At 32.4% G+C, this 18,559-nt stretch overlaps 2 protein-coding genes across 2 annotated transcripts in view; one reads left to right on the top strand and one right to left on the bottom strand.

Annotated features, from left to right (window-relative positions):
- Positions 1-18,559, bottom strand: part of Adsl (adenylosuccinate lyase) — a 40,878-nt gene that overhangs the window by 3,527 nt on the left and 18,792 nt on the right. The gene's annotated exons all lie outside the window — the stretch shown is intronic.
- On the top strand, positions 1,253-13,505 carry Ssk (smooth septate junction protein snakeskin). The gene is made up of 4 exons (XM_076117725.1): positions 1,253-1,409; positions 11,709-11,905; positions 12,277-12,406; positions 12,784-13,505. The coding sequence occupies exons 1-4, from the start codon at positions 1,359-1,361 to the stop codon at positions 12,877-12,879; spliced, it is 474 nt and encodes a 157-aa protein (XP_075973840.1). The 5' UTR covers positions 1,253-1,358; the 3' UTR covers positions 12,880-13,505.

The raw sequence follows: 18,559 nt of genomic DNA, 5'->3' as shown, positions 1-18,559 counted from the left end.
AATAAATTATTATATCGGAAACACGGTTTTAGCATATTAGCTATTTGGTTTAATCACTTCATTAGACCTTAATAGTCTTTTTAAGTACGCTATAACAAAGGAGATAATGCTCTCATAAAAAGTTAAGTAAACTCAATCATTAGACTTTATGAGAAGGTAATTCGAAATTTTGTCAGTTCAGTCCCGAACTGATTTGATCTTCAGAGCATGTCTTATTTAAACCTTAAATTCAAAACCTTGCTACTCTTTCGTTTAATTATCGATTATCATAATCGTTTCAATTGCGAAAACATTACAAGTACCTACTTCTGCAAGGCAAGTCCGTTTATTAGGTAATTTCACTAGTTATACTGACATTTCCTTCAAACTTTTTCAAACGATCATGCATTCAACACCTGTTAATTTTCACGCGTTAATTGTAAAATCGATAACAACTGTAGTCGAACACAAATTGTTCATATTCTATCAGTCGATCGTGTTATTATGAACTTTCTATTAAATTATAATCTATTCATACAAGTCGTGCCGCCGATGGTGGTTGTACAGGATACAAGAATAAGAAAGTGAATATTATAAATAATTTATAGAATTGAAATATTAAGTAAAATATGTAAGGAATATCAATCAATACCTATGTATAAAACTCTTCCGTTACTGAGTGATAGACTGACTGATGGACAACGCATAGCCGAAACTACGGCTCGTAGAAAGTTGAAAATTTGGTATAAAGATATTTTAGGAAGTGTGGAGGAGGACTAAGAGAGGATTTTTGGGAAATCCAGCCCGAAGGGGGTATAATTACACGCGGGCGACGCCACGGACGGAAAGCTAGTTTATTATGAAAGTAAAACATATTTCCGATAAATTATAAAGATGATATTAAGAATTTAATACGGGAAAAAGGATCAAAGTAATCAATGACATTTGTTTTGAAAGAATTAAAGAAGGCTTATGACCTAATAACAAAGCAGGTAACCGTAAATTCCATTCATACTACACTAAGGTATATAAAATCGATTCAAGAGCAAGTGACTCAACCAAAATTAAATAGAATAGTAACCTAAAACAGAGATAACATTTTAGATCCACAGCTAAAAACAAAAGGCAACAACAAAATAACCTTTATACCTATAAAAATAGGGTTTATTATCGTAATATTTGGTAAAAAGCCGTAAAATAAAGGTACAGTGCAACCTGCCCTACTAATTCGCTGAAACAGATAAGATTATGAGGCTCGAATGTGCTGATAAAGACATACAAACTGATAAACACACGTACAGTGACGAACAACAGGTTGGCGAAAACGGACATTGAGACAAAAGAAGTGTTTTTTTTATAAGTGTTAAGTGCTTGTGATCATGGTGTCCGTGCAAACTATCGCGACTATTGTCGTGAAGACATTCAAAATTGTAAGTAGATATTTATTTTTTGAATTAACGCATTATGAAGGGCTTTGGAGAACCTTTTTATTGGAGATATAGATTTATAATCATGTGGCGAAAAGATAGTGTGTAATGTTAGGTAGGCGTAGCCACGAAATTGTCAAGAAAAATATCTCGTTTTTTAATACATGCATATGACGCCTATTATACCCTAAGGTGTAGGCAGAGGTGTATAAAATAATAGAAATATGTATATTATTGTATATGTTTCGCCATTAACAATTAGAGTCCCGGTGGGGTGAGATTATTGCCAATTTTTATTGCAACATAATCTTAAAGTAGGAAAGCATAGTTTCCGATAATTCTAAGTTATAAGATAATGACATTACATTTTTCCTGTAGGCATTTCATTGCTCACAATGTATCAGTAGGATCAATTAAACCACAAACATGTGCAGCATTGTATCAATACCTATATAGAAAGTACATGAGAAACAAGTGGTCGGAACAAAAATGTTAGCTATGTTCTTATCTCTCCTCGAACTAGATGAGTCAACTGAACTAATAATAAAATGGTGTCATATTTGATAGCATAGTTTAATTTATAAAAAGGATCATCTATAGTCTTTTAATTACTTAAAGATATTACAGTATCCATCAATAGCAATTTAAGTAAAAAAGTTGCAATAAAAGCAAATTAAGAGAATACTACCTTTTGCCCGCGACATGTCCGCGTGATAAGATTTCCTTAGGTGAAAAGTATGATAAGTGATTATCTAGGGTATAAACTAACTGTGTACCAAATGTTGCTAAAATCCGTTCCATTGTTTTTGCGTGAAAGAGCCACAAACTTTCGCATTTATGATACTAGTAGGGTAGGATTATTTAATACTTCAAACTTCCGAATGCCATGCAACGTATATTTGACTGTTAAATTTATGTCCGGTGAATGGCAATAGGCTAGTTTCCGATACTATCTAGGTAAGGCGTTTTTAATTAACTTCAAACTTAGCGTAACTACCGTCATAAACTTTGAAACAGTAACATCTACAACTCTATAATTTAGAGTATCTAAGAGTACATACTCTTTAATGTGTGTAAATATATTAACAGTGCTTTCCTGTTCAAAGCCCAAATTTTGTGATGATGGAATTTCAAGCGATATAGGAATATCTGTTAATATACAGCCAGATAGATTAGATTGCTAAAAAACTGGTTAAACTGATTATCCTTTCACATCGCATTTCTTATTTCTACAGTAACATAGGATGGACAGTAGGTAGACACTAAAGGAAAGCCTAGCAACCTTTCAGCTTCAATAATCAGCAATGACAAAGCATTTATAAATAAACGATTAATTGCTCAATAATATTGCAGATTAACTTGAAACAAATGATTCATAACAAAGTATATTAGTTTAAATAAATAACAATGAAACTGAAACTTGTCTCATCTTGTATGTATGATGTCATTCTGATAAATAATATAAAGTACTGCGATGCAACTTCGATGGAAATAGACATTTGTCAATAACAATAGCGATAAAACAGCGTTAAAATATTCTATAGCTAACATAATTAAGGACGATCAAAGTTCTGTTGCAGATAATGAAAAGTTCACAACTTTGTGTTCATAATTACTAAACACAGCCTGTGAACGCTCCCTCTATAAGAGGGACTTCCCTCTTAATCTAAGAAGAGTTTTGGAATGTTAGTCAGTTGAAGGCCTTGTCATAAAAGAATACTATTTATAATTATTTAATAATTATTTTTACCATATTTGATACTGTTGTTATAGCTCAATACACTTTTAAGTTATATCCGAAGGTAGAAGAAGGTGGCATAGGCTGAAAAACTCCCTTTTCCCTAACCAAAAGTTTAACCCGATACCTCATCAACAGTAGTCGTTCTGCCCAGACCACACGGAGAAGGTTTAAAAATGTAAAAAGTAATCAAAAAGCATGGCTGTCAAAATGTCATGAGTCTAACTAATAAGGCATGATATATTTTTTCTTAAACACATGGAGTGTAAAGAATATATAAAAACTCTTAATTTATATGACAAAGTACACACACAGGTATCTGATGGTAAGGTTAATCGGCCCTGCGGCCTCATTCCCTATCACACTGATAACACGCCACACCTACTTGATACTTGCCAACGACATATTTGTACAATTAACGCATTTTTGTTTCACTATCAATGGCCAGAGAATATTTGCAGGAATAAAATATACAAATATATACACGAAATTATATATCTTTAAGTACACTTAAATTTGTGAGTACATTTAGCGGTAGTTTATTCTATTCAATAGCGTTTTTTATATTATTTTAAACGCTATTGAATGGATAAACTGCCGCTAAATATACCTCAGAAACCGTTGGTAAGTTAATTATTAACTAGAGAATAAATAAGGTCAAAGTGAACTAATTATCATCACTGGAATTGATTGTAAATTTGTATTTTATTTCTATTAGCTAATAAAAGATTACACAGAATTATACCCAGTTCTGAAAATTCACAGTTAGCATGTTAAGGTATGAACATTTTCAGGAATCGCTAAAGCTTTGCCTATCTATAGAATTTTATTTATTTCATTGTTCACGGATCTACTACGGTTAATGAACCCTAACTATATATTAAAAATAAGTACATAATCTGGTGAAAGAAAGACTCACCCCGGTTTCTAAGGTACATTTAGCGGTAGTTTATCTATTCAATAGCGTTTAAGCTCATATAAAAAGGACAGTTTGAAAAGATAAAATACCGCTATATCTGCCTCTGAAACCGGGCAATAGAAAGGTTAACAACAACATAATTATTGCAAGCATGATATGCAATACACAGCAGTTGATTTCACAATACTTTTACTGACCGCAAACATAATAATTACACCAATAGGGAAAACCTACTGATACTTTTTCCTACAAGAATAACTTCAGTAGGCAGCTATCAACCTTTCATTATAAAAACAATATGAATCGTTGTTTTGTAATAAGAAATAATCGACGACTGTCATTTTCAGCGATTAAATATTTAGAAATGTTAATTTATATTATGCCCGAGTTATTGCATCGAAATTTGAAAATAAAAATCAAATTCGGGAATCAATTTATTGTAGGTCGTAAATCAGTAACTGTTATTTTTTTTTACGTAACTAGATTATCTTAGGGTAGGTCCCTACCACAGTAAATCAATGTTACCTACAGTAGTCTATTGAAAATGGCCGTATTTAGACCATTCTTACTAAAGTGTACACGATTCTTTTTACAGAAACTATCTTTATTAATAGTCAAATCTTAACCTATGCTACTAATATTATAATGCGAAAGTTGATAAAGATGTATGTTTGTCAATCTCGCAATTTGATGTAATACAACCTGGATTTAACACATAGGACACGTTATACCCTGGGAAATCATTTCACGCGGGCGAAGTAGCAGAAGCCAGTAGGCACATCATTCATTAAGTAAAATAATTGTTTGTTTCTTTATTATGAGCTCCCTAGTGGCATGGTGTTCATCTTTGCGGTTAGACGCAGACGTTGCAAAACAATACAGCAAACAGTTTTATCTGATACGAGGTTACTCATAGCGAAGTACAATGGGTACTGAGTAATGTAATGAGTAAGCTTATGGCGAATGAATAAAGCCAGGATGTAAAGGAATGTGTACAAATAGTTTTACTATCTAAATAATTACTTCGTACTGGTTTTTTTTGTATTAAGATGGCATTTTGACAATTGTTTCCATTCCTTTACTGTCGCTTTATCGACACTTATTCATAAACTAGTCCTTATTATATTCTGTAGATTTCAGTAAACATACTTAAAAGATTCATTACGTTTTTAGATACATTTAGTTTTTAAAACAGCATCATGATTCATCACACACATAGAGTAACCATTGATTGCAGTAATGAACGTAAAAGGCGTTTAAGTATTCATACCGTAGTTATGCGACCAAGTCAAAATTAAATAATAATACTACCTTAATTTTATCCTAAAGCATAACACAATTTTACATTTTACCGAATAGAATATGTCTGAAATAGTCATCAATCCATAATTAGTTTGAATTCCGTCTAAAGACGACTGTTCAAAAATCAGTAAAACCTAGATCTTCAGACTTTTACATTAACGTAGCTTTGTACAAACAGTCCTTTTACATTGAGTCCAAAGCCGTACTCCAGTTTTTAAAATGCTAAACAATATCTTAATCCCATGACAGATGCTTGTCTTCGATACTCTCAATAGTACGCTACAGCTCAGAGGAGCGCGTGCGTCGGTACAATAGCAATCAGTCCCAAGCGTGGTGGACAATCGAATTGTATGACTATTTACCTTGAATATACCTATTATGTGCCGTTTATGTACGTGATCGATTTGCTTTGTTGTACCTTTGGGACTAAGGTATTGAAGCGTTTTGTTCAGCTGTTGAAAGATAAATTCTTCCTAGTTCGTTCTAAGAATTAGTTGGTCTTATAAAAGTGCTGGGGAGCAATGCCATGAAAGAACAATCCTCGAACTATTTTTTCGTCTTAATACATCTTTTACAAGCGCAAGTGCTGTACACATTGTTCATTTTTTCGCGATTCAGGGGTTCAGGACAAAAGTCATTTATCTGCAAAGCCTTTAAAAGACAATTGTATTTGATGCTTTGCTGATTCTTGCCTATCTAAACTGCATATTAGGAGTGTTTTTTAAATTAGGTAATTGTTAACTGTAGTTTTTACTAATGTTATCAAGATGTAAAACGTTAAAATAAAAACGCTTTTAGAGCTATTGCACAATTCCATTAAGTTTTAATTGATTGCCACTATTAACTGTTTTTTGTATCCTGCAACTAATTGCACAACAAATTGTCTTAATTTACCAACTAAGTACCTAGGTACAACAATGTAGAATAGAAATCAAAACTTAAAGAAATCAGTATTAATTAATTCATCAAATCAGCGGCACATCGTCACATTAGCGCAGGAAGTCGATGATATTTGTTTAAATCCTGCCTTCCTGTAGTCGACAATTAAGACGGTAATGGCATAATTGTCAGCTGCGCGTGCGCCGGCCGCCACAGAGGAGGGAAAGTCGAGAGACTACTGCGGATGTAACGTGTGCTAGGTTAGGGTTATCGTGACCATTTGACACGGCACATGTTACGGTTATTATATGTTAGTTATACACGATGTTATCATACCTTTAGGTAGTAAAAAGACCAGTTTGATGTTAAGAATGTACGAAAGTTATTAAATTGGTCGTTTCACTTTTGCTAGATAAAGATTTTTTGCACTTTGTAGATTATTTTAATTGGTTGTTGTTAATCTATTGATCTTGTTTTGATAAAAACACAGAAACAATATATTACATTATCAACTCAAACCAAGTTATATTTTTTACTGATTTCATACAAGTTTTCTTATACTTTGAGCCCTCTTTATTTCACTTTGTGAGTATGACAATTGTACCAAATCGGTTTTATAATGTTCAAACTACAACATATTTTTACATGCTTTCTTTCTGCACTTAAAAGGCAATTTATACCACTTATTCAGTCCCTCATTACACTGTACGATCCATCCCGAGTGAGGGATCTGTCAGTTGACTCCTGACCCCTCAGGGATGACTAACGAGAGCCGGGGAGCAAGAGTATCAAGTAATTGTCGCTTTCACAACCTTCGGTCCTCGCTAGGGATGATCGATATTAAGAAAACATCGATGTTGACATCGATGTTAACATCGAACCAAAAGTATCGATGTACGATAAACATCGAACCAAAAACATCGATATTTGTAAAACATCGATGTTTTTTTAAAAATAAAATGAAAGCGTCTATTATATTTATGAAAATGATGTATTCTTATTGCAATAACAAAAGTTAAACAAAAATATTAACAATCCCAGTATCTTTTGTCGACTGCGACTGAGACTGACGCGAACATTGAATTGACGCAGACCTGACACTTACAGTATTTTTTTTTATCGGTCAAGAAATGTAATGAAATAACTATTCATACGGCATCATCCGATTTTATTGACAATTAGTGTCACTCATGTAATGTAGTGCATCCGAAATACGCTAGATGACGCCCAATTTTTTCTTTATATTATTTTTTTATGAATATAAAACATCGATGTTTTATAATCATAAAACATCGATGTGTCGATAATATTGAAGTCATAACATCGATGTTAAAACATCGATGTTTTCCAGCTAAACATCGATGTTTATTCAACATCGATATATATCGATCATCCCTAGTCCTCGCATATTAAATGAGATGGATCGTTGCAGTAGACACGTATGTGTTATGCAGCTGCTAACATTAATTAATAAGATGCAGTTCTGATTCAAATCTAATTAATGTTGAATTTTGACACTTATTAATAATTAATTTACGCCTAAGGCCTATCAGAACATTAATATATTCTGTTACCTTAATTGCAGACTCTTAACTTAATTTCATATTTTTTTTATGGAGTTGAGTTGAATACGGATCCGTACTAATTACTATTACCTAAAATCTTTCTGTCGATTATTTTGTTATAGCTAACAAACCGAATCGATTTTCATGACATTTAGCATGCAGATATTTAAAGACCACACGAGCGCAGATGCGGTTATTAGTTAGTTATACATAATATAATTTGACTACAATGTACTTAGCAATTATACAACCGAATTAATTATTTATTATAGTAGTTAATTGCAACTAAGTAAGTACAAGCTATTATTTATGATTTATTTCCAACTTTAAATTTAACGAGCACACTTTCAAGTTATTATCCAAATTAAGAAAAAAGCAGGATGAATGAAAACATTAAATATTATGTAGTTCTAATCATACAAATTATGAGAGAGTTTCAAAAGTTCACGCAACAATGTTGAAAATGCCTTTACCAAATTGTAAGTAGGTAAGTATGTTTTAGATAACAACTAGAATCTTCAAAGCACATTGTAAAGGATTAATACAAAATGTAGTCAGTACATTAAACGTTTGTTCGTCCACAGATAAGAAAGATTGCGTGTGGTCTACAGACTATAAGAGCGATGGGTTATCGGCCGCATGCCAATCTTTTACGTGCACAAACGAACTTATAGTAAACTTAGAAAATTATAATGAGTTACTTTGTTTCTATTGAATATGATATATTGTATTGAACTGCAATTACTAACTAAATCATCATCTATGAGCTATATTTAGAAATAGAGTAGCGTTATTATTTGTTAAAAAATAATCTCTAGGTATTTTTAAGGAAAGGACGGATATAAAGGTTTTCATGCTGAAAATTTTAAATAACTGTGGAGTGTGGATACGTTGCAAGCCTTGTTCGACCACTGAATAACAATAACATATAGTACTACACCGATTTAATAAAACTTGCTATTTTTTTTAATTAATAGTTAAACAGTATTCGGTTCTGGATTAAAAATAAAACCTAATTTAACGTTTTATAGACAGAACATAATACTCGCTAAAATAAGCTGAAATCGTTTCAGATATCAGAAAAATACAGAATAATACAAAATACTTTTTGCTACAGTAACCACGTTTTTTGCCATGACGTAACAATAAGCAATGTCAAATAAACGTACGATTATCGATAATGTTTGTAAGAATAACTTTTTATCTATATTGTTTGGTGTCCGGTTAAATACTTGGTTCGTTTCGTCATACTTATTTACTGAAGGCACTTTACGTATATGATGCAAGATAAGTTATGATTCTTTGCAAAATTAGTATACAAGAAAAAATAGATGACTACAAAATTACTCTAAACATGTTAATTGTTAAGAGCTATGTAAAGTAAAGAGTGGTAATGTTTGGGTGATATTTATAATGGCCTTGAAATAGAGCCCTACAAAATATCTTTTTAGAAATTGCATCGTACTCATTTTCAAATTAAAAATGACTAAATAACATTAGCATTTTAGAACTCGCGAAAGGTGTAATGTAAATCTGTAATCTCGTTTTTGACCATGGTACGACATGAGACGCTACACGCTCCCGGGAGTATATTATTTGCATAGAAAATCGACAGCCTACTAAAATTACGAATAAAACTTCCCAAGATTCTTCTTGTAAAAATCATAAAAGTTATTTGCAAATACACACAAACATACATAGGTACATAACATTACGACCTTTTCTCATAGAAATATATAGTTTTCCATGGCGTCCTCTCCCGGCGTTTACATTTATGTCTTTTCATTTCTATTCTCATTTATTTGCAATTACTTAACGCTATTTATTCTCAGAATCAAACATAATATAGAATGTTATTGAAACAATGAGTAACATGAAACTTGTCGATTATCACGAATTCCTTATCGATAAGCTATCTTATCGATTACTGACACACAACGTAGACAGGTTAATGCTAACTTTGAGGTTCCGGATGTACAGGTATTTTTGCAATCATTGTTTATGAGTGAAAGTTTTTACAGGACATTGCAACAAATAATTTTTATTTTTTTCTTTAGCTATTACTGTCCCATTTCTGTACAAGGGTCTCCTCCCAAATTTGAGTTTGATTTTATTGTTTAATCATTATTATTTTGAAATTTGATTAGACTGAGATTTCTCCTGTATGACAAAGTGTATGGATGCTAATGAAACAAAAGAAGTTTATAGGTATCGTAGCGAACGTTATTTGGTTTCAGTCTACCCCTATGGAATGAATGGCGTGATTTTCTGTATGTGTGTATTTAATTCGACAATTTCGTTCTTATACTTTTAATCAAAATTAGATAGGAAACTAGAGTTATTATTCAGACAAAAATATATATTCTATCTCTATCTTTCCCATGAGAGTTGTCAGAAATTGCAGAACATTTCCATTAAAACCTTTCATAATCTTTAGTTTAATCCGCATTTAAACATTTTATCATCCCTAACATTCTTATTGCGATTTAACACAAAAGTATTACACAAATATTTTTGCTTACTACAACGGTAGATAACTACATATCAATACTAGTCATCGTACCCGGATTTCTCTACATTTTTCTCAATAAAGTTATCAGTGATTCACGCTCGGTGGCACCCAATGATTAGGCTCCTCGGAAGTGATAAAGAGTGAACAACAGGAAGCGTCGACTATACAGACTAGTGACTATACCTGTTAATTAATTAGATTGTTTGTCCCGAGATAATGCACTCGGAAAACATTATTTTTAAAGCAGTTTAACGCATGCATGGTTTAACGGTCACTGCCATATTGACAGTACGGCCAAGTCTTGCAACTCAATATGTTTTTATTAGTTTAGTTGGCTTATTGTTAGGATTATATCTTCCGCGTTACATGTTTAAAATGTAATAGAATACGGGAATCAATGCGAACGGGCATTTTACTTTAAAATACCTTACGCAGGTTACACCGGCAATGGTTGCAAGCTGATTCATGACCGCCAAAAATTGTAAGGATTTTATTTGAAATCGTTTATGTAAAGTCGTTTTGACTGGTGTTTACATTTACAAGACTCAGTCTTTAAATACCTTTTATTTCATAAGCAGACATAGTCGTACATTGATTAAGATGATGTGATTAATAAAAAAGTTTCTCCGCTTTTCACCGATCAATAGCAATATCGGTTGATTTCAAATCATGAAACACGGTGATTAAAATTACTTCTTTCGAAAATAGTAACTTAGAGAGCTGAATACCTAACTTAGTTAGTACGATGGAAACTTAGATAGTCTCATTAGAGATTAAGATTTAATTTATAGGATGACTGTAAAATAATTACGTGCTTCCGTTATTCAGCAGGCTTCAAAGATGAACTATAAGATCCAAGATTATCCTACTGATATTAATATAATTTATATTCAGTTAATATAACATTTAATTAGTTATTAAAATACCCACAATTCAAGTGAAAATCATTAACGAGCGAATAGACTATTTAGCTTAAACTATATAATTCAGAATGAATACGGCTACGATACGATTATCAGTATTAAGAATCCATTTTTCATTCTAAATTCTTCTTGAAATGTATAAAATCTATCTTTAATAACGTTCGTAGAAATCTTTTATGTGTTTTTCAACTCCAACATTGCACATTTAAATAATAGTTTATAAAATCTATGGAATGTCAAAAATGCTTTTTTTAATGGAAATACTTGCATACAGTAAAATTAGCTTGTTGGGCTCAAAGGAGTCATCTCGTATTTTTTTACAGATAAATTCAGCATTTAGGACATACCTTTGTCCTATCCATTACGTAAATAGGTTATTATATTTACATACGAAATTCCTCTTGCAAAGTTCTTTTAAATCTGTCAACTGAATAATTTTACTTATTGTATTCACTTGCTTCCAGGTCTTAAACATAATAATCCTGGTGCTATACCGCACGGGGTACAACGGCGAGTTCCTCGGAGTGGGCGGCACATGGAACCTGAACGAGGAGAAGAACCCGGACGCCGAGATCGTGGCGTCCGGCGTCATCGTGGGTTACCTGATATACACCCTCGTGCAGTGCGTCACTTATCTGTTCGGAACTACTGAGCATAAGAGGTCGGTACAAGTACTGAAAAGTGCTTTTGAATATACTTTGATTGTCTTATATGTAAAAATGGCTTGATACTATTGCCAATTGCTGCAAATCAGGTTTACTTTAGTTATATTTGTTATAGTAGCTTAAAGTTATCGATTAAGACTCCTCAAATGCCCTAGTTAGCTAAAGAAAATTTTAAGACTACCTAAATTTGACGTGGCTTAACGACTGTTATCTTGATTGAAAACCACCGGGACGACATTTTACGTGCCCTCCGAAGCACGAAGACGCCCAACTCAAATACCACTATGCGGTCACCCATCTATGGAATGACCGCGCCAAGGTTTGCTTAACCCACAGATCTAACTATATTGTCGTGTTAACATTTCAGGGCCATGTCAGAGATAGTGATGAACTTCGTGGGTGTATTCATGTGGATCGCGGTGGGAGCCGTGGCGCTGCACTACTGGGGAGGATACCAGGGAGAACACCAGTACCAGTTCGTCTTCGCTGAGAAACAGGTAATATAACCCTTCACTATATTTTACTAGCTAGCGAATAAGGCATCAATAGAATGGATAAACTCAACAGAAATGCTTCAAAGTTTCTTTGAATTCAACAGTGAAAAGAAAAATTGTGATGAAAATTGTATTATAGGTCAAAGTTGCCATTTCTTAGCATTAAGTACGGTTATCGAATGAATGGGCCTACAGCCTAAGCCAATTATGCGAGCAACTATCGAATGAAAGGCCTATAATGCAGCCTAATCTAAAAGTATAGTGTAGGAGAGGATGACTTTGCGCTCTTTTTAGATCCCTATCCTTTACTATTTGATTTTCTTCACAACATTTATAAGGCTTTAGTATCTAGTAAATTATATTTTTATAAATATTTTCAGGTGGGTCTGGCAGTTGGTGCCTTATGCGTGATCAACGGAGCAGTCTATCTGCTAGACACAGCGCTCGCCGTCATACACTTCACGAAGGAGATGTAATAACTAAACATAATTATACTTAACATTATTTAGTTATAAGTACATCTAAGTGTTTACATACAATTGTATTATTAACGTCCTTCCGAAATTCATGTTTATTTGACCCTGAAATGTTTTAGATCTGGGAATCAAATTAAACTTACAACTATTTTTTCGACCAGTTACTTTTTACGCAAAGAAAATGTAAAAACGACCGTTTATTATAACTTTAGGTAGAATATTAACCTCAATATTGTGTAATTATAATTATTCATTGTCAAACATACGTAATAAATAAATAAATTAAACCTACTACTGTCCCACTGCTGGGCAAGGTTCTCCCGAAATTAAGCAGGGGTTAGGCTTTGAGTCCACCACGCGGGCCAAGTGCCGGTTGGAAACTTTGCATGTCTTCAAGAACTGCCTTAAAGAAATAGCATAATAGGCATTTTGTTTATTCCATATGTAGGTAACTATACTTATTTTCTTCATAAACAGGATAATAATAATCCCCGACATGACAGTCATGAAACATTGTTCTTTTCCCACCTTCTTTCATATAATATAGTTAATTTAGAACAAGTTTTATAAGTCAGTTTCGATTTTGTAATGTAATTATTATTTTGAAATATATTACTATGTAATAATGTGTGTTTCATTTATACTTTCTTAATCATCCCTATACTTTTTAGCTTGTAACTACAGCCAGTGTAACTTGAACAGAAACGTCAAACAAGGCATGGTGTCTGTTCGAGTTAAATCACGTAAAAATTAGATATAATTAAATTGTTTAATTATTAGATATAAAAAAATGAAATAGACATAATTAAAGTTAAATTTGATTAATAATTGATATAAGAGCTATATAGTTGATAGATATAATAATTATGTATATAGTAGAATTTACTGCAAAGTAAAAAAGTATTTTTAGTGTTTACTTATAAGGTCTATCTAAACTCTTCATACAAGTAAATATGACATTATTTTATTCCCTAGTCTGTGTAAATAATCTATGTGTCTATTATGGGAATATCAACATTTCTTAGAACAAAATCAACGCACAAACACATGCGTAAAATTTACACGAAATGCGTAATTATTTCTTCAATGTATAATTCGACTTACGTATTTAAGTTGGGTGTGTCTAACACAATCATCTCATTGAACTACTTAGTTTAATTGATTCATCGGTTTACCGGGATTCTGTAGCTGGCTACTGAGTAATGAGTAATGGTTTATTGTCTGTCACGGTACAAAGTACGACATTGTCACTTTACATTGACACACAATAATTACTATTATTTGTCTTTTATGCATTTATTATATCAGAGTAATATAATTATGAAATAAAGGAAATGTAATTGTTAGTGAAAAGAAAATGTGAAATCCTTGCTACAGTTAGTCCATTAGGGTAGGGTAAGTCCACACGAGGGTTAAGTCCCAATAATTAAAAAAAAATTCAAATGCTGAAACAGTTTGTTCCCGTTGAGATTATGTTTCTTACTGTTTTCATCTTTAGCATCTGTAGCATATAACTCTGGGACAAGAATTCTATTAGAGCTTATATCAACTTATACCTTGTCCGGACTTACCCCAATGCACCTTTAAGGACTGAGATGTGCGGTGCGTGTAGCACGTAAAATTACAGCTAATTTGAAGTTTATTTATTGCTACAAATTTATAAGACATGCTGTCTTACTTTTACGAATATATCATCTTCGTATGCTGTTCATACACTGAATGATTTATACAACACGCATTAAGGATTGTAATTTGTAAAATCTTTGACTATAGATACTTCATTCAACAACTGTTTATTGGCTATTTGTCAGGTTTATAGGGATAGTTCTCCAGTACCCGTTTCACCCTAATTAATGCAAATACGATTTTATTTATTCATTCATATTCAATCTTATATAGGTACATAGGTCTTTTAAACTCTGATGAAACAATATATTAATATATAAGCTGGCTCTGACCGCTTGTAAATAAAATTCAAAACCGTCAAATATACCGTACAGGATATATGACAAAGTTACTTTAGGTACAGTATTTAATATTGAATTCGAATACATTTGCGAGTTTTCCCTCTTCCCCGCATTATCACCGACGTCACTATTTTACGTCACAACATGGTACGTACGAGTCTATCGTATCCTTATTTGTATGTTTACACTTTACTATCTGTTGGGTTTGTCCTGAAAGGTCAAGTTTTCCTATTGTAATGTTGGACGATGTGATGGAACAAACTTAGTGCGATTGAGGTATACAATTAAGATTCTTTAACAGTTTGACGTTTACACTTTCTATTTCTGAGACAATTAAAAAAGTAAGTCTAATTTAAGTTTGACCACATTTATTCGAGAGCATTTCATCTACAATTATATAACATTCCAAAATTATGATAATTTAAATTCTGTTGTTTCATGCTTTATATGAAATCTACTTGCAATCAGTGAATCCTTATGTATAAGGAGATTAATGCTTCGAATAATTAATTATTCCTAAACAGGAACAGGACATAGGCTAGTTAAGTCAGGTAATGACGAACATGGGATAACAACCAAGGGTCAATGCAGTCAAATTAGACAAGTCACTGGGGGCAGGGGTTAAGTGCGATCCGTCGTGTGACCATTCGACTGCCACCAACGAGTCTGGATTAGTCTATTATATTTCGTACTACGAACTTCACGACCTGGCTGAATACGTAACACCCGTGTGTAAAAAAATAATCTGTTCGAAATTTAAAAAAGGAGCGCTGTCATTCGATTATTGGTTTCAAATTTTAAAAAGCGTGTCTATATTCTTTTGTTTTGATTTTAATTTATCGTAAAATAATAAAAATAAATAATAGAAAAGTATTATATTATTGAAAGTGGATTGTTTGTACGCAAATCTCGTCACAATTGCTCCCGACTCTAGAGAGTTTTTGTGTGACGTCGTCTTGGAAACCGCCAAAATTGCTCCACTAACGGAAACCGTAAGTAAACAGTTTTCTAAAAAACAAATAAAAAATCGTTTAACCTCTTTTATTTCAACGCTTTTCTTTCATATAATAGAAGCGTAAAGCGTTAATAATCTCAAAAACAGTAGCTGTAGTGCAAAAAAGTTCTGAAATTATCAAAACTAATGTTAACTCTTAAAATCAGCATCAATTTTTTAAATGTTGAAGTAACAACCCATTAATGCATCGTTACATAAGTACCTGTTTACCATAATATGACGTCATACTCATATTCAGTATTCAAAGACAGTCGTTAAATATTTTATATCGCAAGTACCAACACCACATGAAACGTGTACAAACATAAGCTTAAACGAACTAAATCCACTGACCTAAAACAATTATCAATACGACAAACAACAATAATTTTATAACCATTGCTGGTTTTACACGTGAAAGGTAACAAGTGTTTCTGTTGTAAGAGGTAATGGAAGTGGAAGTGAGTTAAAAGTCGTGCTGTGTATGGAGTAAAAATCGAGGTGTGTCACGCATTAGCCGCGTCAACGCACTCGCTCTATGGTGCATTGTTGAGTTGCACCAAATAAATATAAAATAGTGATGCAACTACATCGTATAACATCGATTTAGAAATAATAACATTTATATTCATCATTGTTTTGGTGATAGTTCTAAATTCTCCCCATTTTGAACTTCATTCAGGTATATTGATCTATGGCTTCGCGAGTTGTTACCACATGACATAATTAATAGCCCGTGCATAGTGTTTAAAAACTCTAGAAATTTTAGTTTATCTTATATTCGCTTTTCCAGGCCGTTTACTTAGGTTGAACTCCTAGAATAAAGATAAAAATATGATTTGAGTCCAAGCTTCCTAAGATATTTTAACAATGACATAGCAGGATTTGACTAAAAACTAAATTATAATAGTAGAGCATTGTTGTAAAATACTTTAAAGAACGTAACAGACAGCAAAAGTTAATCCTTAGATCTTAGTAGAAGGGGTTAGCAAACGGTTAACAGGATTACTAATACTGTATTCTACACGCTATCTTTACAAAGTGTAAAATAATTTTAATTTTCATGGATTAAATTAAAAAAAAAAATTACCTTTAATTCAGAAAACCTAGTGTCAAGTCAAGTTATTTAGCAACCCTTATATCAGATATTAATACCATGAAAATTTCAATATACACATACACTTTAGAAATCGATAAAAATTTTACTATGTACTTCAAATCCCGTCACTAGAAAGTCGTGCACATACAAACATATAGCTATATACTATATGGTTATAGTAAGTGGGCACGATTACGGTGTATGATGTGTATAACCAGTTGATTAATCAGGTGCACTTATAGAATAAAAAACGGAACCTAGATTTTATAATGGAATAGTATAATTTATCGATATTACTCCCTATTGTATTATTTGCGATAAGAGAGTAAAAAATGAGAATTATTGAGGTCTTGTTTTGCTTATTGGCTTAGCTATACTACTTTGGTAAAAACTATAGGTATGCAATTATGCAAGTCACTTGAAAAAATAATGGTACAAATTATAAGTTATTTCAATCAGTCTGTAAATTTTTCGACTTAAACATTGACAGACTGAGTAAATTATCTTTCCTTCTCTTTACATGTTATCATGGATAGAATAATGTTATTTCTTACCTATGTTTTTAATTGTTGGCATATCAAAATGAACTCTTATTTGTCTAGGTTACAGAATTAATTCGATGAAATGTGGTCAATAAACAAAAAGTTGTATTTTACATTAAAATCCACACTTGTTTGACCGCGTGGCTCGTCCGGATCATGTAATGATTGACTACTAGTTTCCGTCCGCGACTCACTTTACTTCCGTAAAATCTTATGTTAATCAATAATATAAATTATGTGTACCAAATTTCATGAAAATCCGTTCAGTAGTTTATGCGTGAAAGAGTAACATGGCATTATTCTAGAGTTCTTGTCAAATGTCATATTTACATACGTTTTAGGTACTTTTTACTCATTATTATTATTTACTACAAATTGAATGATGCGCAAAGTCACGTAGGTGAGGTAAACCCAATTAAACTATGTACGCGTGATGACAATAAATTATTTATTTTCCTTTTAGGTCATAGCAGTACAATAGTCGTAATTCCCTGTAGGTAGCTTACAATCACATTTCGCCGGAAGCATTTAAACATATAAAAAACAATAATATATTAAGTTATTAAGACTGATTTATTTATATTACTTTTTGACGGCTAAAAATGTGCGTCTTAGTCACCGATTAAGCTACCTTTGTTGTCAATGGCAACAAAAAAGTTTTTTTTAATCTGTACTAAGTTCTCACGCTACATTATGGTGACTCAAGTTTAGAACAAAACAATCATATCATACAAAAAATATACAATGACAATATCAAGTAATATTCAAATTAGATCAATCGATCATACGAATTGGGCACTTGACAACAGTCAAATCAGCTACTCTTTATGAAATGTTAAAAAACTCATTTTAGCATAGAAATATAGGATAGTGACGTCACGGTACCGTATTTTCGTTGGAATCAAATGAGTGTCTGATTAATGGTTTCAATCTGTAATAATTACAATTTTCAACATTATTTACGAATCGTTGCCGGTCATTTTGGATAAACCTTTACGAGCGCAAGTTTAATAATTTTTCGTTTACCCAGTCAAGTACCCAATTACTTAAGCCATTTTTGGCTTACACAGTCACTATT

The sequence above is a fragment of the Anticarsia gemmatalis genome, chromosome 8 (assembly GCF_050436995.1).
Source record: "Anticarsia gemmatalis isolate Benzon Research Colony breed Stoneville strain chromosome 8, ilAntGemm2 primary, whole genome shotgun sequence".
NCBI classification, from domain to species: domain Eukaryota; kingdom Metazoa; phylum Arthropoda; class Insecta; order Lepidoptera; family Erebidae; genus Anticarsia; species Anticarsia gemmatalis.
Note: the sequence above shows the minus strand (reverse complement) of the source record. Positions and strands in the feature narration are given on the sequence as shown.

Bases quoted from the DNA above. Each gene is read 5' to 3' on its own strand.
- Ssk (XM_076117725.1), top strand. From the start codon at position 1,359: ATGGTGTCCGTGCAAACTATCGCGACTATTGTCGTGAAGACATTCAAA. The intron at 11,906-12,276 runs GTCGGTACAAGT...TTAACATTTCAG, and splicing joins GGAACTACTGAGCATAAGAG to GGCCATGTCAGAGATAGTGA. The intron at 12,407-12,783 runs GTAATATAACCC...AAATATTTTCAG, and splicing joins TCGTCTTCGCTGAGAAACAG to GTGGGTCTGGCAGTTGGTGC.